Here is a 23,187-nt window from a genome sequence, read left to right as displayed (position 1 = left end):
AAGTTTGCATACCCTTGGATAATTGGTAATATATGAACCATTTTTAAAGAAAACATGAGTGAGCAGGCAAAACACATTTCTTTTATTTCTTATGGGATTCATATTCAACTGTAGGTTATAAAAGATTGGCACAATCATAAAACAAAACATGGCAACAAAGAAAAAAATGAAATGACCCCTGTTCAAAAGTCTGCATACCCATAGTTCTTAATACTGTGTATTGCCACCTTTAGCATCAATGACAGCTTGCAGTCTTTTGTAATAGTTGTCTATGAGGCCCCAAATTCTTGCAGGTGGTATAGCTGCCCATTCGTCTTGGCAGAATGCCTCCAGTTCATGCAAAGTCTTTGGTCGTCTTGCATGAACCACACGTTTGAGATCTCCCCGGAGTGGCTCGACGATATTAAGGTCAGGAAACTGTGATGGCCACTCCAGAACCTTCACCTTTTTCTGCTGTAACCACTGGAGGGTCAACTTGGCCTTGTGCTTAGGGTCATTATCATGCTGGAAAGTCCAAGAGCTTCCCATGCGCAGCTTTCGTGCAGAAGAATGCAAATTGTCTGCCAGTATTTTCTGATAACATGCTGCATTCATCTTGCCATCAATTTTCACAAGATTCCCTGTGCCTTTAGAGCTCACACACCCCCAAAACATCAGTGAGCCACCACCATGCTTCACAGTGGGGATGGTATTCTTTTCACTATAGGCCTTGTTGACCCCTCTCCAAACATAGCGCTTATGGTTGTGACCATAAAACTCTATTTTGGTCTCGTCACTCCAAATTACAGTGTGCCAGAAGCTGTGAGGCGTGACAAGGTGTTTTTTTGTGGCATTGGCGCAGTAAAGGCTTCTTTCTGGCAACTCGACCATGCAGCTCATTTTTGTTCAAGTATCGTCTTATTGTGCTCCTTGAAACAACCACACCGTCTTTTTCTAGAGCATCCTGTATTTCTCCTGAGGTTACCTGTGGGTTTTTCTTTGTATCCCAAGCAATTCTTCTGGCAGCTGTGGCTGAAATCTTTCTTGGTCTACCTGACCTTGGCTTGGTATCAATAGATCCCCAAATTTTCCACTTTTTAATAAGTGATTGAACAGTACTGACTGGCATTTTCAAGGCTTTGGATATCTTTTTATATCCTTTTCCATCTTTAGTAAGTTCCATGACCTTGTTACGCAGGTCTTTTGACAGTTCTTTTCTGCTCCCCATGGCTCAGTATCTAGCCTGCTCAGTGTATCCACGTGAGAGCTAACAAACTCATTGACTATTTATACACAGACACTAATTGCAATTGAAAAAACCACAGATGTGGGAAATTAACCTTTAATTGCCATTTAAACCTGTGTGTGTCAACTTGTGTGTCTGTAACAAGGCCAAACATTCAAGGGTATGTAAACTTCTGATCAGGACCATTTGGGTGATTTCTGTTATCATTATGATTTAAAAAGAAGCCAAACAACTATGTGATAATAAATGGCTTCATATGATCACTATCCTTAAATAAAATACTTTTTTTTTTTTTTTTGCATGATCAGTAATATTTTCAAAATCAATGCCAAAATTTCACAATTTCTGCCAGGGTATGCAAACTTTTGAGCACAACTGTATATTGTTTCAAACACGAATTACTTCCTTTCTTCTATGCCACATAAAGGGAGATGTTAGGCAGAATGTTAGCCTCAGTCACCATTCACTTTCATGGCAACTTTTTTTCCATACAAAAGTGAATGATGACTGATCTCCCTCTGTGTTATGGAATTACTCAATGCACCTTTGACTGAACAGGCACCAAGGAGACTCTTATGCTCTTCCTCCGCTTCAGGCCTCCCTTTGCCAGATCCCCTGTGTACCCTGGCCTGTCCGGGCCTGGGGGTCGGCCAGCTTCCTTCCCCAACCCTCACCTCAATCACCCCCCCTACAGTTGTGGACAGGGCCAGGGGCAGCCTCACACAGAGCTGTATGGGTAGGTTTAAGCTCTGAGCCCTCATTCTGCGCTAATTGGCTGGATGGCTTTCCTCTGCTTGAGCCTACTCGCATCTGCTAGAAACTACAAAACCTTAACACTCGTACAGCATCTGCCTCTCTTCTCTCCACCACCACGGTTATGTTTTACTCTTAGCATTTTAAAAGGTTAATCATATAGCTTTGATAAAGACAGAAGATGCATCCTCAGGAGAAAACAACAGAACGTTCTAAAGATTAAAGGGATGAAAATCTCCTGTAGCTCATAGATAGAAGTGGAGTGGAAGCAAACATTCCGGGCCCTATTTTAAGAGCGCTAAGTGCAGCACTATGCCATAAGTCATAAGCGCAAAGTCAGTGGGCATGGCCATGAATTTTTGGTATTTTCGTGCAAGAATGTGCTAAGTAGGTTTGGCGAATTCCCCGCGCAATGCGCAGATGAGCTGGATCAAGTGCAATTGAATTCTGAGGTTCTTCTCAGGAATTTCCACCGTCTGCATCCTATTATATAGTCCATACCCTGTTAAGCACCAGCGATATAAACAAAGACAGCACATTCATAAGAAGTTGGTAGTGTAAATGGACTGTATGCAATTATTTAGAAGAATAGACAATGTACTTTAACTGCATCCTTGATGAATGTCAGGCATATTTCTATGACAGTGACACGCTCCTTTTATATACATAGAAAATGTGATTCTCTTCTGAATTTGTATGTATGCTCAGTTAAATTATAGGGAATGTATTATTAATAATTTTCATCTACTGAAACACAAATCATGGCTAGTATTAGCCTATAAGTGATTGTATCGGCACTTCTACCGGTCTATATTGATTTAAAAAAAATAAAAAATGAATGTATTCAAATATGAAAAAAATAAACCAAAAATATTTCTAAATTCAAAGTACACTTTAAACTAAATGAAAATATAATCAAAATAACAAAGTGGTACAAAAATCATATCAAATCCAAACATTTTAGTCTCTCCTTCCACCGGCCCCTTTTGCAGTAACTTAAAAATCAACTCAACAACAGGTGGAAAATTACTAATAGGTACAAATTAAATCATAAATACAATTGTAAATATACAATAATAATATTACATATAAACATAACAATAAAAATACTAATACAAATAATTGAAAAAAATAAATCATGACCTCTAGAAAGTTTAATACAAATCTCAAGCAAAAAATTGCATTGCCAGGGACATTATTTGATGTTCTGTACTTTCAGAATTTGGACATGAACTTTATTACCACCTGCTGGTGGAATCTCCAAACTGCAAATGCATGAACTGAATTTGAACTTTGTGCTGAGTTAAAGGAATAGTTCACCCAAAAATGAAACTTTACTGATAATTTACTCACCCTCTGGCCATCCAAGATGTATCTGAGTTTCTGTCTTCATCAAAACAGAATTTAAGACTTTTAGGATTTCATTTCAGGCCTCCTCCTCTAAACAATGCAAGTGAATGTACTCCATTTTTTGACGGTCCAAAATGCATATTTAGGGTGCATCAATAATCCACATGACTCCAGTCGACAAATAAAGTTCTTCTGAATGCAAACGATTGATTATTTTTAGAAACAAAACAAAACAAGTCAGAGGGATGACGTAAGCTCATTGGTAGGGTCGACGTAAGCGCATTGGTAAGGTCACGCATCACGTGGAGGAGGAGTCAGGAAGCGTGTCATTGTTTAAAAGAGAAACTTGTGCTGTTCACAAACCAAAACAGTCCAAATCAATTTAAAAAAAATCATTTCCAAATAATAATAAAAAAAAAAAACCCCAATGTAAACAATGACACGCTTCCTGACTCCTCCGCGTGATGTGTGACCTTACCAACGAGCTTACGTCATCTCTCTCATGAGCGCACGCCACAGAGGTGTATGAAAGCAAACATTTGAAGTTAAAAAGTATATAAGTATTGTTTTGTTTCTAAAAAATAATCAATCGTTTGGGTTCAGAAGAACTTTATTTGTTGACTGGAGTCGTGTGGATTATTTTGATGCACCCTAAATATGCATTTTGGACCATCAAAAAAATGGAGTACATTCACTTGTATTGTTTAAAGGAGGAGGCCTGAAAGGAAATCCTAAAAGTGTTAAATTCTGTTTTGATGAAGAAAGAAACTCAGATACTTCTTGGATGGCCTGAGGGTGAGTAAATTATCTTTTAGTAATTTAGTAAATTATATTTTTGGGTGAACTATTCCTTTAAGAGGTGGTATTGAAACGTCTTAGCGCAATGATCTATTTCTCAGGAAAATAGCAAGTTGCGCCTTGCGCCACTTCATTTACATACAGTGCTGTGAAAAAGTATTTGCTGATTTCTTCTATTTTTGTGTATAGTTCATACTAAATTGTTTCAAAAATTCAAACAAAATCTAACATAAAACAAAGGCAAGTTGTGTAAACACAAAATAAAGTTTTTAAATAATAATGTTATCTATTGAAGCAAGAAAGTTATCCAGTACCAACTGGGCCTGTGTGAAAAAATATTTATCTATAAATATTCTAGAAGCAACCCAAAGTTAGTCATTTTTCATTGAGAATCTTGACATCGGTTGCGCATTCATGAGCGCTATGAGAGAAGCTCGTTCACAGTGGCTTGCATTTACGTGAGAACTTGCATTGTTTAACACTCAAAACAATGAAAGTTTGCAAATTAGTTATTCCTGAGTTATAATACTGTAGTTGTAAAATATTGTGGTCAAATACTTGATTAATTTTTCCCCCATATAGTTTATCATATAAGCAACAGGCTTAGCCTTCCTACCATCTCCATTTCAGCATCCCATGTGATCAGATGCTTTTTGGCTGCAGGCCCTTCTCTGTATGGATGAGCAGTCCTGACCTTCACACATGCAGATTAGCCATGTGCTCACTCTCATTGCCAGCTTTCATTGTAGCACATGAAGAACATTTGTGTTGTAATGCCCAGGGTAATCCTAAGGCCTGCTTAGTCAAGACACCTGACACCCCTCATGCCTTACATTCATCCTCCTGAATTTTTTTTAAAAGACACTGAGAGGGTCTTTGATCTACAGTGCTGTGAAAATGACATATTTCTCAGGAAAATAGCTAATTGGGCTTTGCGCCGCTTCATTTACATACAGTGCTGTAAAAAAGTATTTGCTGATTTCTTCTGTTTTTGTGTATATCTCATATTAAATTGTTCAAAAATTCAAACAAAATCTAACATTAAACAAAGGCAATCTGAGTAAACACAAAATACAGTTTTTAAATGATAATGTTATTTATTGAAGCAAAAAAGTTATCCAATACCAACTGGGCCTGTGTGAAAAAGTATTTGCCCCTTAGTTACTAAATTCCGAAATCTATGAAACTGCATTCATAATAGTGTTCAGCTGGACTAGACACACCCAAACCTGATTACTGCCAGCCCTGTTCAATCAAATCAACACCTAAATAGAACTTTTTCAGCAGCATGAAGTTGGCTAAAAGGTCTCACCCAGTAGCACACTATGCCAAGGTTGAAAGAAATTCCGGAAATTATTAGGAAAAAGGTGATTGAAATACATCAGTCTGGGAAGGGTTGTGGGAAGCTATTTCAAAGGGTCTGGGACTCCAAAGAATCACAGTTAGAGCCGTTATCTCCAAATGGAGAAAATTTGGCACAGTAGTGAACCTTCCCAGAAGTGGCCGACCTTCCAAAATTCTTCCAAGAGCACAGAGACGACTCATTCAGGAAGTAACAAAAAAGCCATGGACAGCATCCAAGGAACTGCAGGCCTTTCTCGCATCAATAAAGGTCACTGTTCATGATTCCACTATCAGAAAGGCACTGGCCAATAATACCTTCCATGGAAGTGTGGCGAGGTGAAAAACACTGCTAACCCAGAAGAACATTAATGCTTGTCTGAATTTTGCCAAAACACACTTTGATGATCCTCAAAACTTTTGGGAGAATGTTCTGTGGACTGATGAGTCGAAAGTGGAACTGTTTGGAAAATATTGGTCCCGTTACATCTGGCGTAAATCATACCTACGGTCAAGCATGGTGGTGGTAGTGTGCTGTGGGGATGCTTTGCTGCTTCAAGACCAGGGCGACTTGCAATAATTGAGGGTAACTTCTGATCTCTACCAGAAAATCCTAAAGGAGAACGTCCGGTCATCTGTCCATGAGTCGAAGCTCAAGCGCAACTGGATTATGCAGCAAGACAATGATCCAAAGCATAGGAGTAAGTCCATCTCTGAATGGCTCAAAAGAAGCTAAATTAAAGTTTCGTAGTGGCCTAGTCAAAGTCCTTACTTGAACCCGATTGAAATGCTGTGGCAGGACCTTAAACGGGTCTAAAACCCTCCAATGTGGCTGAACTAAAATAGTTCTGCAAAGAAAAGTGGGCCAAAATTCCACCACAGTGTTGTGAAAAACTGATCTCCAGTTATCGGAAGCATTTGGTTGCAGTTGTTGCTGCTAAAGGTGGCACAACCAGCTAGTAAGTTTAAGGAGGCAGTTAGTTTTTCACATGGGTGATATAGGTGTTGGATAACTTTTTTGCTTCAATAAAAAAATAGAAATATTTGAAAACTGTATTTTGTCTTTACTTGGGTCACCTTTGTTTTATATCTCATTTGAAGATCAATTTAGTATGAAAAATACACAAAAATAGAAGAAATCAGGAAGGGGCAAATACTTTTTCACAGCACTGTACAATACACCCATAGTTTGCATGCATACACCCACAATAGTGCAAACACTCCCACCCAAGGCCATTTCCGCTTTGCGTTGGCACGAAAATTGCACTTAGAATTAGCGCTCTCACGAAAATTGGATAAAATGTAGCGCATGGTCGTTCGAAAATAGAGCCCTTCCAGTTTAAAGGAATAGTTCATACATTTTTTTTTCTTTTTCTTTTTTACTTACCCTCATGTTGTTATAATAAAACTGTATGACTTCTTCTGTGGAACACAAATGGAGAAGAATATTAAAAATATATATTTTTTAAGAATATGTGCACAGCCTCAGTCACCATTCACTTTCATTGCATCTTTTTTTTTTTATTCATACAATGAAAGTGAATGGTGACTGATCTTTTGTGTTATGGAGTTTTGGAATTACTTTGGTGTTCCTCAAACTCCATTTGTGTGAGGAAACAACCTAAAGTTGTTATTTGCGGAAAATCTTGTATCGTAACCAAATGCGGAGAATGAGATTTTACAGTTACAGTGGAGGGGAACACTGCAAAAAAAGTTTTTCTTAATTCGTGTTTTTGTCTTGTTTTCCAGTGGAAAATATCGAAATATTCTTAAAACAAGATATATTTACTTGACAAGCAAAATGGCATAACATATTAAGTCCTGTTTTCAAAGAAATCTGTCAAAACTTTATGCTTAAAAAATCAATAAAAAAATCAATAAAAATCAATGGGGTAAGATAAATAAACTTGTTTTCTCTTTGAAATAAGTTTATTTTCTTGCCTCATTGGCAAAAAGTTTTTTTTTCTTGTTTTAAGCATAAAACTCACTAAATTTAGTTAGATTTCTCTGAAAACAATACAAAATATCTTATACCATTTTGCTTGTCAAGTAAATTGTTTTAAGAATGTATTTTCTTTTTTACTGGAAAACAAGACAAAAATACTAACGAAGAAAATTTTTTTTTTTTTTTTTTTTTTTTTGCAGTGAAGATTTTCAGTCAATAATGACTTACATTTCAGTCTGTTCCTCACACAAAGCTATCACATGATTTCATTCAATTAATTACGCAGACACTAATAGTCTAGTTAGAGTTCTGGTGTTGGATTTTGCAGGCCAAGTGTGTAATTTCTACACCACTAGTAGCACCAAACGGAATTGCAAAATTCAAAAACAGGTTGCCTGAACACTCCCACTGTCTGACATACCTTAAACTCACTCTATTGGTTGAGCTAAATGTTGTCTGGCTGTTCGCGATGTTCAAACAAAGTAAACCCCCAAACCACTGGATATACAGGAAGCACTTCTCCTTTGTGCTTTAATCCTAAATGCTTCAGTTTTAACCCTCTCTTCTGTCCCTGAGTGTTTCTTACTTGCCAACTGCAAGAGAAAAGCAGAAATGAAAAGAAATGAAGTTTACTATCAACTTACCAGTGAACTATTCACATCTTAGACAGGCCTTTAAGTGAGTTATGAATAAAGAAAATGTTGTCCTTATGGTGGTGTGCTGTTGTTCACAGACCGGGGGGGTATCAGGGTGGGTCTCATATGCTTGGAATGGGACCTGGAGGCCCTTACAACCATCCACTGTCCAACAGCTCAGCCAGGATGATGCCTCAAGGGCCCTCCTACAACACAATGCCTGCAGGTAAGCCATCGGAGCTTCCACTCATATCTCATTGTTTTAATGCGACAAGCGATGCACAACAAGACATTTTATTGATCGCTTGTTTTCTGTATCTGTTCTGTCACCATGGTCCAAAATGCCAAGTGCTGAAACTTGCCATTTGGCTGAAACTTTTTTAGAAACTGCAGCATATGACATGGTTCAAATCAAATTGTAAAAATTATAAGTAGTCTGACCCTCACTTGTGTAAAGGCTAGGGTTTACTTGGTTTTTCCCTGTGCCGATATGTCTCGTGCTTCCACGTCACATGTGCCTCAACAGCAGGCATATGTGCTGATGACGTGCAAAGATGCAAACTGTTCGCATGTCTAGAAAAACTTGGCTTTACACAGATAACCCATGTATACTGTGTTGATGACACAATTTGCATCACATACTGTGAGCAAGAAAACACGGAAAACCAAAGGTTACTTTGGCCTTAAGTGACTTGCGCAATTCAAATCAAATACATATAAATTGTCTACTAAATAAAACATCTGTAATAGCATTGTCATAATGACAAAAATAAATTTCTCATAAAAAATTATAAAAAATTCACTTTCCTATCTGGTATGAAATTTTGTCAGTTCACTCGCCATTGGCAGGTGTGGCAAAAAGTTAATTTTGGATCTTGTGTATCACACTGGGAAGCCCCGCCCAGTGAAACCTCATTGGTCCAAAAGCGTACTCCCCATAGTTGTATAAAATATGTTTGATTGGCTGTCACTATGTAAAACACCTCACTTTTTGTGAGGACTGTACTATTGCTTAATGCAGGAAACTTGGGTCTCGCCTGGTTAGGACGTGGTGTAACAATTGCTCACTCTTTGCACATATGCCTCTGTTTAGAGGGGATGAGATCAGATGATCAGATGTTGTGTAGATGTCTGGATGTCGCAATCTAAGGTGTGAATCCCCCGCAGGGCCAATGATGGGCTCAGGGGATGCCATGATGCCCACTGTTCCCAAACAGAGATCTGAGCACAAGGAGGAGGGCAGCACACCCACCACAGAGCCCCCCAAGCCAAAGGTATTAACAGATCTCTCTCTCTCTCTCTCACCCCTTTATGTGGATGTACTCACACCCTGTCTACAGCGGGCAAGCCCATTGACGTGGCACGACGCAACGGCTTGAAGGGCTGTCTACTCTGGACGCGTCGTCACAAACGTTCTAACCCCTTTAATTTGTGTAGTTGCACTAGCGCATGCAGCGCAAAATGGAACATGACACCTGTTTATTGTCAGCAAGATGGACGTGCTGCAACGGACACTTCCAGTGTAGAACGCGTCATTGATTATAATGGGGTTCTACTGCTTTTGACGTGACGCTCGCATCCAGTGTAGACAGGGTGTAAAGCACTTATATTACTCTTAAATATTCTGTTTCTGTCAGTTGCTGCACTGCATGACTTGACCTTTGCTTTATAGCTCCTTCTGCTTCAACCTAAACTAAGATCATATCTGCTCAGAAGAGGTGAAAAACTCAGTGCATTGATGCATCATGATGCATTGGTCTGACACCGTGTCCTAACCAGCGGTGTAAAGATAAAAGTGACAAGTGATAAATGCAAAATGTTTTAGCTGACTTTGAGATGGTTGCTTATTGGTTTCTGTTTCTGCTGCATTTTTAGCACTGCCCACAGAGATATCTCCCACTCCACATAATGTACAGTGTATGGGGGATTTTAATTAAAACGAACAGATTTAAACTTTCTTTTTGTTATATGAAGGTCTCATTAAAACTGATTAAAACAATGTTGGCGTTATTTCCAGTCAAGCCATTTTGCCAATTTAGGCAAAAAATTTTAAAATATTTTATTGGGGCGAATAAAATCTTGCACAACACTGGCACCAGAAAAAGGGTTGAAGTGGACTTTTTAACTGTCTCTCACCATGAACTGTATGTCTGTTTCTCTTTGTTCTCCGCAACAGGAAAACTACGGTTCTCAGTGTGTGACCCAGCCTCCCACCCCATCCCCTCTCTCCCCCAGCCCAGCTAGTCTGTCCTCTTATCAGGGGGATGACAGTGATAGCATTAGCAGCCCTGTCTGGCCAAAGAACCCCAGCAGCCCTGTAAGTGCCTTACGCACATCTCTTTATTTTCCCCACCTTTCTTTCTTCCTCCATAGTAGTTTAGGTCTCCTATTTGATACTCTGAACAGTTTTGACTGCTGACATAGTTATGTGAGACTTTCTCACTTTGGCCCTATTTACACAGGGTATTAAAATCCATCTGTCCACTTGATCAGATCACCTGAGATTAATATTAATACAAGGTGTAAAATGGGTCTCAAGACAAATCAAATTCTCAATATCTATATCTCCTTCCCTCCTGTATTCATCTACCCATGCACCCCAGAAGCACAGCTCAGGGAACATGACAAACGAGAAGATAATGCGACTGTACGACATGGGCTGTGAGCCTGAGAGGAGAACTTGGGTGGATCGTTACATCACCTTCATGGAGGAGAGGGGCACGCCTGTCCCCACCCTGCCCTCTGTGGGCAAGAAGCCGTTGGATCTGTGCCGCCTCTACCTCTGCGTTCGAGAGATTGGAGGCCTGGCAATGGTGAGTGACGGGGCAACAGATTGTACGACAGCTCTTTATAAAAAAATAAAAAATGTAAAAACATATTAAGCAAGAGTACTGCTGTGTGTTCGCTAGGGATGAGCATTGTTGAGTAATTTTGTAGTTGAGTTCTCAACCTGGGGGCCAGGGCCAACTAGGGGTCTCAGCAAACTTCCAACTGAGCCGCAATATTTTTTTTTAATCCAGTTATATTAAAATGATCAAGCTGAATTAAAATGATGGATGTGCACAAGTAATCGACAAATCGAGTTATACTGTAGTTCTGCACCAACTAAATACATTTTTTTGCGCATTTGCCTGTGGCGAACAATGCTGAATTATACTGTACTTTCCCTCTGAATCTCTCACTAAATATCGCAGTTACAATTGAGTCCACTGAGGTGTTGGATGAGAGAAGGAATTGTGATGGCGTTTTTGGCCAAGTGTGAAGTCAAGTTTGTCAATACTTGTAATATTTTGATAATATTTGGAGTCATGCCTACCAACGGACAAAAATCTGCTTTTATGTTGGAAAGAAAATGGGAAGCGGTACGAGAAACTTGGAAGCTTATCACACCAGCATGTGTGTATGTGCATTAAATCTCTGAACATGGGCAGAGTGCATTTAATAAAAGGCAACTGGAGATCGGCGAAATTACATCAGGAGTACAGCATGAATAAACAATGGTAACAGACTGAATTTGGATGCAATTCATAAATACATAATTTGTTTGATTGTGTATTAATCCCCTCTGGATTTGCCGTAGAAAGCGCATGTCCATACACAGCTTCATTGAAAAAAATTATTTACGTTCAATAAACAGGCTGTTCCGATTTCTGATTTTATTGTAATTTATAAGCATTTTAGTGTATGAATATCATTTTAATTTACGGCTAATCGTTTACTGGTTAGAGTACTTGACTACAAAAATACTTGAAAATGCCATCCCTAATTAAAATGCTAAAAATGAAGATGTAGGCTTACTTACAAAGTGTTTGTTTCTAGTACTTCTATTATCATGAGATTAATCATAATTAAGAACTAGTCTATTGAAACTCCTAGTTTCTGGAGGATGGGGGCCTTAGAATATTGTCTTGGACAATGGGGGGCCTTGGATTCAAAACGGTTTTGAACTACTACTCTAATACATAAAAACAAGATTGACAATGGGTATGACACATTTGTGGTTACCCACAGCGGTAACAATAACTTCAATAACCTATGTGCTTCTTTTGGGGAAAAAACAATTAACATGCAATAATAAAAAATATTTAAGAATATTAAGAATTTAAAAATAACAATGAAAAAACATTTGCAGTCACCCGGTGATTATGTAGAAACTAATTAAAAAATATTTACTGCCACTATAAACTCCATGTCTATATAAAAGCTTTAAAATTTTTAGCGTTTCACATGTTCTTATTCAGACAAACCAGTGATGAAAGTGGGCTTGCCCTCCAAGCCAGCTCTCAGATATTCATTTGACACATCGTGCCAGATTTGACACAGATGATGTCAAACATAATTTGTTTTCACTTGTCTTGTGACCAGCCGATTTGCATTCCATGGAAGAAAGTTATAAGTTTTTTTATATTTACTCTCGGTGGGGCGCGTGGCGAGTTGTGCGTGGATGCTGTAGAGAATAGTGTGAAGCCTCCACACACACTATGTTTCCGCGGTAACGCGCTCTACAAGCCATGTGATGAGATGCAAGGGTTGACGGTTTCAGACGCGGAGGCAACTGAGATTCATCCTCCGCCACCCAGATTGAGGCGAGTCACTACACCACCACAGGGACTTAGAGTGCATTGGGAATTGGGCATTCCAAATTGGAGAGAAAAGGGGAAAAAATTAAATAAAATAAAAAGGCAAAACCTCTATGTCTAACCCTCATATCTAAATAACCATTAATCAAAGGCTTCAAATTAAACTAGGGGGTGGGGAGAGGGGACTATTTTAGCACTTTATTCACTGAAGGAACATCGGGTAATAGCATTAACGAATGCTATTTACATGGCACAATTCCCCTCCTTATTTGTTTGGTTAGTTTAAAAATGATATTCTTTAAATTTTGCACTTCTAAAGTTGTTAGGCCTGTTGATAGTTTTGCATTTTGAATGCTTTATACTTTTGAATAAATGTACGTGTTTATTTGCACAGTTTAAGATTGCTTGGTTATTGATGTTGGCTGTGTCTGGTTAGGTACCTGTAGGTAGGGAGGTCCCATTTTTAAATTCTGCTTAGGACCCCCAGAATGTCAGGGCCTGCTGTATTGTACCTTGTTTTCTCTTGAAGGGTTTTGACCGAAACTCTCGCCTTGAACAGGTAAATAAGAACAAGAAATGGAGAGAGCTGTCCACCCACCTAAACGTGGGAACGTCCAGTAGTTCGGCTAGTTCCCTGAAGAAGCATTACATCCAGTACCTGTTTGCCTACGAGTGCAAGGTAGAGCGTGGAGAAGAACCCCCGCCCGACGCTTTTGCCATGGGAGACGGCAAAAAGCAAACACAGCAGGCCAAGATCCAGCCACCCTCACCTGGTAAAGCAGCTTACCGCATTACTATAGAGAGAGTGATGTGTTAGACTTAAGAAAGGTGTATATCCATCAAATCACTGTTAACTTGGTCCTATGTTTTATGGATTGTGCAGTTTATTTCTATAGTACCCTGAAATCAGCTCTATTTTGACTGTAGTTTTGAAATGGTTTGTTTAGCAGTTTATTGTCTTATTGAACTGATATAGTTAGGAGTATTTGTTAAGGCAAGCATTGCTATTACTATTGCTCAAGAAGGGTTCGCGATTTGAGCAAACCCTTAACCCCAAAGGCCCAGGTATACTTCTTTCTTTGCGCGTTCTGGATCGGCTCGTGCCTGGTTGACCACGTTGCCTTTGTGAGTATAATCTACTGACCGCGATCAAATACGAATGCATTTGATGCATGCCCACTACAACTTCTTTGTGATACTCTTTCAGTACAGTCAATTGCAGGCGCATGTGTCAGTGAAGCGCACAGCCGAGGACTGCGTGCGCGGGTCAAGAAAAGCTATGTGGCACACGGTCAAGCCGCGTGGCTGTGCTGATGACGCAATTTGCGTCACAACGCAGACACCCGAAGTATACTTTGGCCTTAAGAATTAAATTGTGATTCGTAACTTGTCCCGCACAGTTTGTGACTTGAACGAAATTAATGAATGAATACATCTTGTGGGACCTGAACCATATCTAGAGACCAGAATATCATAGAGACTCTTTTGATTTAGGACAATAAGCAACCACTCAAACACCCTAGCTACGCCCTAGCAACCACATAGAAACACTAACAGCACCCTAACAACATGGCAGCAACTTTTTCACAGGGAAGCACCACTCATATTTTATCTGTACTTTTTATTACAAAGATGAGGAGTTGTGCTATTGGAGTAAAATATCATAATATTCCTCACCTTAGATTTGTCTGCATCACTCACATGATGCTTTGGTCGAGTTGCCTTATAATCAGTCCAGAGCTGCTCTAGACAGAACTATAAATATCTGACAGGTGACTTGAGTCACTGAAAAAAAAAAAAAAAAAATCAGACAGGGGGATGTGATGAGAGAGAGAAAGAGCTGTCAAGCAGCAAGCTGAAGGATCCCCTTAAAACCCCCGCACACTAATGGCTGATGATGTCACACAGGAAGAGAGAGAGCTGTCAAACAGCAGGCGAGAGGGTTTCCCTCTGAGAAGATTAATGAGGGGAGGAGTGTGGGATAAAAACAAAAGTGACCTCAGTCTGACCCTAAGCTCAATGCAGACCAGTGAGCCAGCTCTTAATTTTCCCCTCTCTCTCTCTCTCTCTCTCTCTCTCTCTCACTCTCTCTCTGAATATGAGTGAGGTCATTGGCGGTCACACCATCTGGAAGTGTTATAGCATAGCACCATGTATTGTTTACTTTCAGTTCTGAAAGTTTTTATGACAGCAGGTCAAGAACTTGAAAATCAGACACTCTTTCGTTCCCTTGTTCTTTCATTCTAACCGGATTCTTTTTGTATCCTGCTCTGACATATTTTGAAGTAGCTTTTACTGCTCTGAGCTGAGCCGTGAAAATTTCAGATGTTATTAGGATAGTGTCCTTTTATACCATTACATTTCTTTGGAAATTAATTACTAGGGTATTCAAATGTTATTGGATTATGGAAATGCAATCTGGGGATTGAAAGATTTGGGTTACTTTCCCTGGAGCTTGGAAGAACTGATTAGGACATTGTAATTTGCTTGTAGATTTTTATAATAGAGATATGTAGTCCATTAATAGTCCATTAAACAGAATCAGAATATTAATTCTTAAAATTAAATTTCTAAAATATCTGCTAAACTATTTGATAATAAAGCAATAAGCCTTGAGAGGTCATGTTAGAGTGATTTTACCATGGGTTGTCCTTAGGCAGGACGTGAAGTGTTAAATCACTGCAGTTATGCATCATATTCAAGGCCTTTCGTGGCAACAGCAATATGATTAAGACACCAATGTTTAATAAATAATTGTATTTATTAATAAAAATTGGAATAAAAAAATATGATATAGTGATATAGTTCATTAGACTAACTATAGGACCTTTGCCAAGCAACTAAGCAACTAGATGCATTCGTATAAAATGTTTGATCAAAGGCGTGAGGTTATTGACATTTTACTGCGACTTTGACTGTGGCTCATCCAGTCAGAATTAAAATTAGTCAGAACTATCCATTTTATAAAGTTTAATCAGGTCTTTAATATTTTTTTTTTTTTATTTGTTAATGCATATTCCTGCTATTCTTACACTGTTACAGTGGTAAAGTGACGAGTGACATGTTATCATATGTATCACTTTATTTCTATTTCTGCAGCGTCGAGCTGGGCAGCCACACCTAATCTGAAATTTCATTGGTAAAAAATCCAGCTCCAAATAGCTATACAGTATATTAGACATCAAATATTTTCTGGCTGACTGTGATTGCTTTGCATCACAAAGCATTTTTGCTTTCACTATGGACAGAAACGTTACTAGAATCTTCGTGCCCAGGACTTATTGTTCAGCATCTCAAAATATGATGTCACACTGCGATCACAAATTTTGCGATACATCTCAGTTTTTTGTCGACATTTCAATTTAGTGTGTCCGATTTTGCTCAGCAAATGGCTTTATTATTTTGCTGCATTTAAGTGCACCTGGGAAGCTGTCGTGCATTCGTTATTAGGACTGATGACACAGGTCTCTGGAAAAATCTATTCTGATTGGTCAATGGCTCCATCTTGCGATCTGATATTTCTGAGTAACAACTGCACATCTGGGGATACTTCTATTATCTTCTTATATGTCAGACCGGACATCTGGCTATTGCAAGTCATCTTTCCTACCTCTCGTATCACAGTGCAATCTCTACAAGTAAGCTAACTAAATAATTTCAGCTCAAACCAATGTTTCATATCCATTTATTTATTTATTTGGCAAGTAGTCTTGTAATAAGCTGGATAATGAGAAGTCAGATGGTCATTATTTACTAAAAAACATTGACAGAACTCCGACGTAAACCAGAGGTGGAACTCAGCTGTTCAGTGATTTCTTTCTTCTCACATAATTACACAATTTCAACGCAAATCAGTATTTTATGGCCATTTATATATATATATATATATAGGGTGATCAGGACCCAGAAACGAAATTGAAATAATTTTGTAAAATCATTGCTTGTCATCATATTTTATATTGGCACATAGCAGTGTTACTACTAGGCAACTCGGGAATCATCTAGGATTCCGAGTTTCACACTTGTAAATACGACTTTGCTTGGGCATTCACGTGTTTGGAATTTCCGACTACACTTAAAGGCTGCATTTATCTGTAATATTTTGTCCCACACATCCTTTTTTTAATAATAATAATACAAAAAAATCTCTTCTGATTATTAAAAGACGTTTCTGATTATTTTTTAACATTCTGGTTATATATTTTTGTGTATTGTAAAAGTTGATTAAGAAAGCATTGTAATGCTTCTGTGAATCTCAACCCCCTGTTTTATTGTCTGTGACTACAACAGCTCTTGTTCTCGTCTAATATACTACTTTCCACTGTTCAACAGCAAACTCCGGCTCTCTTCAGGGGCCGCAGACTCCTCAATCAACAGGGAGTAGCACCATGACAGAGATGCCAGGGGACCTAAAGCCCCCAACACCAGCTACCACACCTCACGGACAAGTGACTCCTCAGCCAGGCAGCAGGTGGGCTAAACATATGTGCAGTGTTACCTACAGAATTCTGATTTTGCAGTGGGAGGACTTCCCCTTTGCTCCTGTTTGTTTCAACTACATACTTAACAAACAATACTATGTTTGTAACTTATTTGACTGTTTTTATTTAAAGATACCTCCGGTAATTAAATTAATTATTAGCCTTCCAACACCAACTTTAAACTCATTCCATTCAGACTGTAAACTCAACGTTTTTTTTTTTTTTTTTTTTTGCTGTGGCGCTTCAGCCGTGGTAAAGTGTAGACTGTGAATTGCAAAACAGGAAACACTATGTATGTGTAATGTTGTAGTATGTTACTCTTGTGTGTGTTTGTTTATGTATTGACCGGCTGTCCTTAATTTACCCCTCTTCTTTAGAAACAGTGGTGTTAGTGTACAAGATCCCTTCTTTGAAGGCAGTGACCCAGCCTTCCAGAAGCGAGGCATCATGCATGCAGGAGGCAGTGGAGATGTCAGCTCTAGAATGCAGTTTGACAACAGTAAAGATCCCTATGGAGCAGCCAGGAAAGGTGTGTTGTTATGATTACAATAACTGCATTGGGCTTGTTTGACATTTCTCCAGTTTGCTCACTGCTGCTGCTCAGTGCACTGTTTATTAGAGGCTCGAAGTCAATGATTGCTTGGACACTGCTGCCCTCTAGTGTCTGTAGGTTAAAATCAGCATGAAATCATAATTGACCTTGTTTACTTTCTTATACCTGTTCTTGGTATTATTGTGCATGATTCATCATTGTGCGTTATTCATCAATCTGTAATAACCTGTGAAACGATTTGCCTTTTCAGCTGACATCACCAATGCCAATCTATTTGTCAGTTTTAACAAGTGTTGGGGAAGCTACTTCCCAAGCTGCAAGCTACTCATAATATAAGTATTTCAACTGCAGTCAAGGTACCTATTTGAAAAAGTAGTTAGTTACACTTTAAGTTACTTAGAAAAAGTAGCTAACTACATTAAAGCAATTTAAAGGGATAGTTCTCCCAAAAATGAAAATTCTCTCATTTACTCACCCTCGTGCCATCCAAGATGTGTGACTTTCTTTCTTCTGCAGAACACAAAGAAAGATTTTTAGAAGAATATCTCAGCTTTGTAGGTCTATACAATGCAATAAATGATGGCCAGAACTCTGAAGGTCCAAACGACTCCAGTGGTTTAATCCAATGTCTCGTTTGGAAGGCTGCATGCTAGGTAGTACGTGTCCTTTGAAGGCTGCAGTATACCGAGTGTCCTCTTTAAACAAGCCTCGTTTAAACGAGATGGCCTTCGTAGGACAAATGGGAACGGAACATAGCATGGTTGCTATGACAGCACACCACTCTTTAACAAGTGCGAGTGCTTTGAGTGAGAAGGGAACAAAGTCCCTCTGGAAGGGAATGTATGAGGTACATTTTAGGAGAGTTATAATGATATAAAGAGAAAAGAAAATAGATTTTACAGGTGTACTTTTAGTCTAATACTTTATACATATTATATACTCTGCACCCATCTACTGAGGTACTTCAACTTGGGAATTAACATTACTTGCGTTTGAACATCATATTTACGGGCAAACTGGCGTCATTTTTACAACAATTTTGACATTGTGGGTTATGAGTGCCCATGAAGGATACACCTCATGCATCCTCCGAATTCCCGTGAAAGAAGGTCGCATTCGAAGGCTGCATTCGAAGTGTACTACTCGCTTTTCTGAAACGAGACAGCGTCAATGACGTATGCGGCCGACAAATGCGACCTCCGGAGGACGCAGCCTTCAAACGAGACACAGCCAATGTCTTCTGAAGTGATCCAATTGGTTTTGGGTGAGAACAGACCAAAATGTAATTAAATTTTCTCTACAAAGCTTGGCAGCGGTCTGCTTGGCAATCGTGATTTCAAGCACGATTATACTTCCTATAGCACCATCTAGTGCATTGCGAATGCGCCAAAAATCATGAAATCATAGATGATGCCTAGAGACTGCAATGGCAAGATGTACAGAGAAAAAGGAGTTATTGGTTTTTTCTCACCTAAAACCGATTGCATCGCTTCAGAAGACATTGATTGTATGGATTAATTTTATGATGCCTTAATGTGATATTTGGACATTCAGAGTTCTGGCCACCATTCACTTGAATTGTGAGGACCAACAGAGCTGAGATATTCTTCTAAAAATCTTCATTTCTGTTCTGCAAAAGGAAAAAGTTATACACATCTGGGATGGCATGGAGGTGAGTAAATAATAATAGAATTTTCATTTTTGGGTGAACTGTTCCTTCAAGTTATCTTTTTAATTATATAATTATCTGGCACATAAATGACAGCATTAAAATAAAGACATTTACAGAAAATATAACCAATATAATTAGAAAACATCCTAATTTAAATGACTAAGTTGAAAACAATGATAAACAGCAGCATTTAAAATACAGAAATCATCTAAAAAAATTATGTAGCATTTTGATACAAACATTTTTTATATGTCTTACAGGAAATTAAATTAATCTGTGGAAGTTTTTTTAACTAGTTCATTGAGATGAACCATCTGAAAAAACAGATTCTGCTTGCATTTCTTTGCTCAGCCATAAATCTGTGTACACAATTAGATATAAAACTAGTAAAGTAGCATTTTAATGCACCTCTGCTTGTTGGAAAAAGTAGCTTGTCACTGGCAAAGTGACAAAGTTATTGTCACAAGACTGAAAAAAGTAGTTAGTTAGTTGCGTCTCTACTTTTAGTTAGTTACTCCCCATTACTTATGTTAACCAAAGGTTAAATAACTTAATTAGGTATAGCTTCAGGCTACTGTTATGGATAATGCAGCCTTTCTAAAATCTTGCCGATAGTTAATACAGTAATTTATTGCAGGTTAACATTAATGTAATAAAAGTTTTGGCAATTAAAACAAACAATAAAAGATTTGAAAGAGTAGTGTTACTATTGGGATTCGTTGAGATGCTTTTGAGGGTAAACTTGACCTTCATTCGCCATGTCCTGGTAACCATCTAGGTTTCCAGCAGACAGAGGCTCAAATACAGTAAAACTTTAAATATGATTCCTGGGACAAATTTTGGGATCCTTTTCACTATCGACTGCAAACTTACATTGAAATCTGGCTCCATTCTGGTATTGGAAACCTTTCGCACTCCAATTCCCAATAAAATAAAGTCCTGCTATTTTTCTTGTTGAATATTCTGTTCAAATCACATTATGGAATTAAAATGGGTTGGGAATGCCATTTTATGAATCCCTGGCATAAATCAAGCATATTCATTATTTTTCTCAAATGTAAAATTGTACATTTGTTTTCAGGAGGCTCTGAGCCCTTCACGCCTGGACAGATGCCAGGCAGTGGTATGCAGGATATGTACCCACGTGGACCACCCTCAGGGATGGGCATGGGTCCACGACCGCAGTACTCCTACAACCCTGGTTTTGAGAGGAGGTAGGTCAGGACACCTTAGTGTCAGTTTATTTACTGGTTAAAAACAATACAAAACTCAAAGGCAGCATGTCAGTCATTATGAAATATTTTTGTCCACAGGCCAGACCATGTCATGGGTCCAGAGGGGGGAATTCCTCCCCCTGGAAATCATAACAACATGGTGCCTTCTAACAGTGATCACAGCATGTTCACAGGCAGTAGATACCCCTCTCATCAGAGGTAAGAAGTGAAAGCTTTTGACTATTTTATATTAATGCATTTTGGTTTGTAGATCTCTTATAGCATATTTTGTGTGTTTGTGTTTTACCATAGACACGGACATGACAGTTATGGGCAGCAGTACCCTCATGGCATGCCATATGGTGCACATGGGATGTATCAGCAACAGCAGGTCAGCAATCAAATGTGATCCAATTTCATCCTCCAGATTTTTATGCTGAGAGTTTGTGCGCTAGAAAATAATTTTGATATTAAAGAGGTCATACAGTATCATGAGGGATTTATTTTTCCTTTTATCTTTTAAGATAAAAGAGTTCATTGTACTACGACAATATACAGCAACTTTCAGAACTCAAAACCTTCTCACCCAGTCCAAAAGACCATTTATTGCAACAAATCTGCAAAAACGGATTGTCCTGAAATCCTCTGATTTTTGATATCAGAAACCTGAAACAGTCACATGATGAACATACATTTACACATCAACAACATCCATTCATTGCTCAGAAACTTGGCCTGCCCAGTCTTTGTGAGGTAATACAAGTAGGTTAAATTTGGGTGATCATAGTGGTCTGGTCATGGTGATCATTCCTAAATACCAAAAGAAACGATAAGCGTAAAAATGTTTGAACTGTTCTTGGCCTTGTGGAGCACCTGTTACTCTGCATATAGTTTTAAAGCATCCCAAAGCTGAAGTTTCTGAAGGTCCCTGATAATTTCAGTCAAATTTTAACAGTTTTTGCGGTGGATTTCATAATGGATTTTTTTATGAATCAGTCACAATGGCATTGCAAAGAGGCTGTTATTAAAGGAAGGGCCAGTTAAAAAGTATTTTGGACTCAACAGTAAACCCACATCCCACGAAACAGAGCAGGTCACTGCTGTTGCTCATTTCACATGCAAAGGGGGCATTTCATACAGGCGCACCAGCAAAAAGCAAAGCTTTTAATTACATGACTCAGAGAAAGGGTAGAATTTTTTTTGCACAAAAAGCTTATAACACTATAAGTGGACTGCAGAAAAAAACAAATTGATAAAAAATAAAAAAAACCTGTGTAATATGCCACCTTATTGCTATTTTAAGTTTTGGACAATTTATTTACTTTTCTTTGCAGGGTTATAAGCGGTCTTGGGAGGGGATGTATGGCCCTCCAGCTAAACGGCATGAGAACGAAGCCTATGGCATGCAGTACGTTGGCCAGCAGCCTGATATGTATACCCAATATGGCTACCCAGAGCGTAGGCCCATGCAGGGCCCATTCTCCTATCCTTATGGACAAAATCGCTTGCAGCATGGTGGTCAGGGACCTCCCCAGCACAGCATGATGAGTGGTGGACCACCTCCATCGTCCAACTCCAGTGGTGGGCCTCAGGGGAACATGTGGCACCCCAGACCCGACATGAGCTACCCTTACCCCAGCCGGCAGGGTCATGGACCCCCCTATTCCTCCATGAGCCGTACGGATGGTCTAGAAGCCAGGGCTAATCAGGACAACCAGTGGCCTGGTCAGTGCCAGTCCCCCTACCCACAACACTCTTCCTCCTCTTCCAGCTCCATGCCCCCCATGGCCAACCGGCCACCATCATCTTCCTACCAGTCTCCTCCAGCTATGCCGAACCATATCTCTCGAGTCCCAAGCCCTGCACCTTTCCCTCGGCCTGTGGGTGGCTCTATGTCACCCAGTAAGGCTCATATGATGGCCTCCATGAAGCAGATGCAAAAGCCGGGTGGCCCAGGGTCCATGCCAAGCTCTCAGAGTGGTGGTCTTCCTGGCCAAGGCTTCCCAACAATCCATCGGGAGGTCAGTTTCCCGCAGGACTCTGTAGAGGCTACGCAGCCCCAGCTTAAACCCCGCCGAAGGTTAACAGCCAAAGACATTGGTAAGTGTTTCACACAATCTCTGTAACCTTGCTTGGGTCAAACAGACCCCCAAGGGAGCTTTATAAGAACTACTTTTGGGAAGGTTAAACCTGAATGGTCCGTTTGTGAAAAGGCTCTGATGTAGCTATTTTATCTTATAGGTACACCAGAAGCTTGGCGTGTGATGATGTCTCTGAAGTCAGGTTTGCTTGCGGAGAGCACATGGGCCATAGATACTATAAACATCTTGTTGTATGATGATAGCACAGTGTCTTCCTTTGCCCTAAACCAGGTAAGTTCTCAGAGCAACACACCCTGGTAACACTTGGTTGGCAAATATAAGGTCAAGGGACATTCAAACTTGCAGCAGCAAAGGGACTGTAAGTCTTAATTTTCAATGAGAGTTGCAGATTTGATGTGACAAGTACAGAGACTGTTAGCGTTGGTACAAATATTTGCTGATTTATGGTAGTGTATCGATGCTAGCGCCTGGCACAGTTAAATACTGCAGTTGAGTAGGAACACCTACTAGAAACAAACAGTACAGCAACTTGGTGACC

At 39.3% G+C, this 23,187-nt stretch overlaps 1 protein-coding gene across 4 annotated transcripts in view; it reads left to right on the top strand.

The window, feature by feature from the left end:
• The window catches only part of arid1b (AT rich interactive domain 1B (SWI1-like)), a 165,349-nt gene that overhangs the window by 138,532 nt on the left and 3,630 nt on the right, over positions 1 to 23,187 (top strand). For 2 of the 4 annotated variants that reach the window (XM_051654659.1, XM_051654662.1), the window contains 13 exons: positions 1,821 to 1,961; positions 8,146 to 8,273; positions 9,215 to 9,321; positions 10,224 to 10,364; positions 10,651 to 10,860; positions 13,187 to 13,400; positions 16,960 to 17,098; positions 17,486 to 17,637; positions 20,415 to 20,547; positions 20,647 to 20,766; positions 20,860 to 20,938; positions 21,882 to 22,647; positions 22,789 to 22,919. In XM_051654659.1, coding sequence (XP_051510619.1) covers positions 1,821 to 1,961; positions 8,146 to 8,273; positions 9,215 to 9,321; positions 10,224 to 10,364; positions 10,651 to 10,860; positions 13,187 to 13,400; positions 16,960 to 17,098; positions 17,486 to 17,637; positions 20,415 to 20,547; positions 20,647 to 20,766; positions 20,860 to 20,938; positions 21,882 to 22,647; positions 22,789 to 22,919 — 2,461 coding nt within the window. The remainder of the gene's footprint in view (positions 1 to 1,820; positions 1,962 to 8,145; positions 8,274 to 9,214; positions 9,322 to 10,223; positions 10,365 to 10,650; positions 10,861 to 13,186; positions 13,401 to 16,959; positions 17,099 to 17,485; positions 17,638 to 20,414; positions 20,548 to 20,646; positions 20,767 to 20,859; positions 20,939 to 21,881; positions 22,648 to 22,788; positions 22,920 to 23,187) is intronic. The other 2 variants (XM_051654661.1, XM_051654660.1) reach the window with 1 other exon arrangement.

The sequence above is a fragment of the Myxocyprinus asiaticus genome, chromosome 25, assembly GCF_019703515.2.
Source record: "Myxocyprinus asiaticus isolate MX2 ecotype Aquarium Trade chromosome 25, UBuf_Myxa_2, whole genome shotgun sequence".
NCBI classification, from domain to species: Eukaryota; Metazoa; Chordata; class Actinopteri; order Cypriniformes; family Catostomidae; genus Myxocyprinus; species Myxocyprinus asiaticus.
This window is presented reverse-complemented; position numbering and strand designations above follow the sequence as displayed.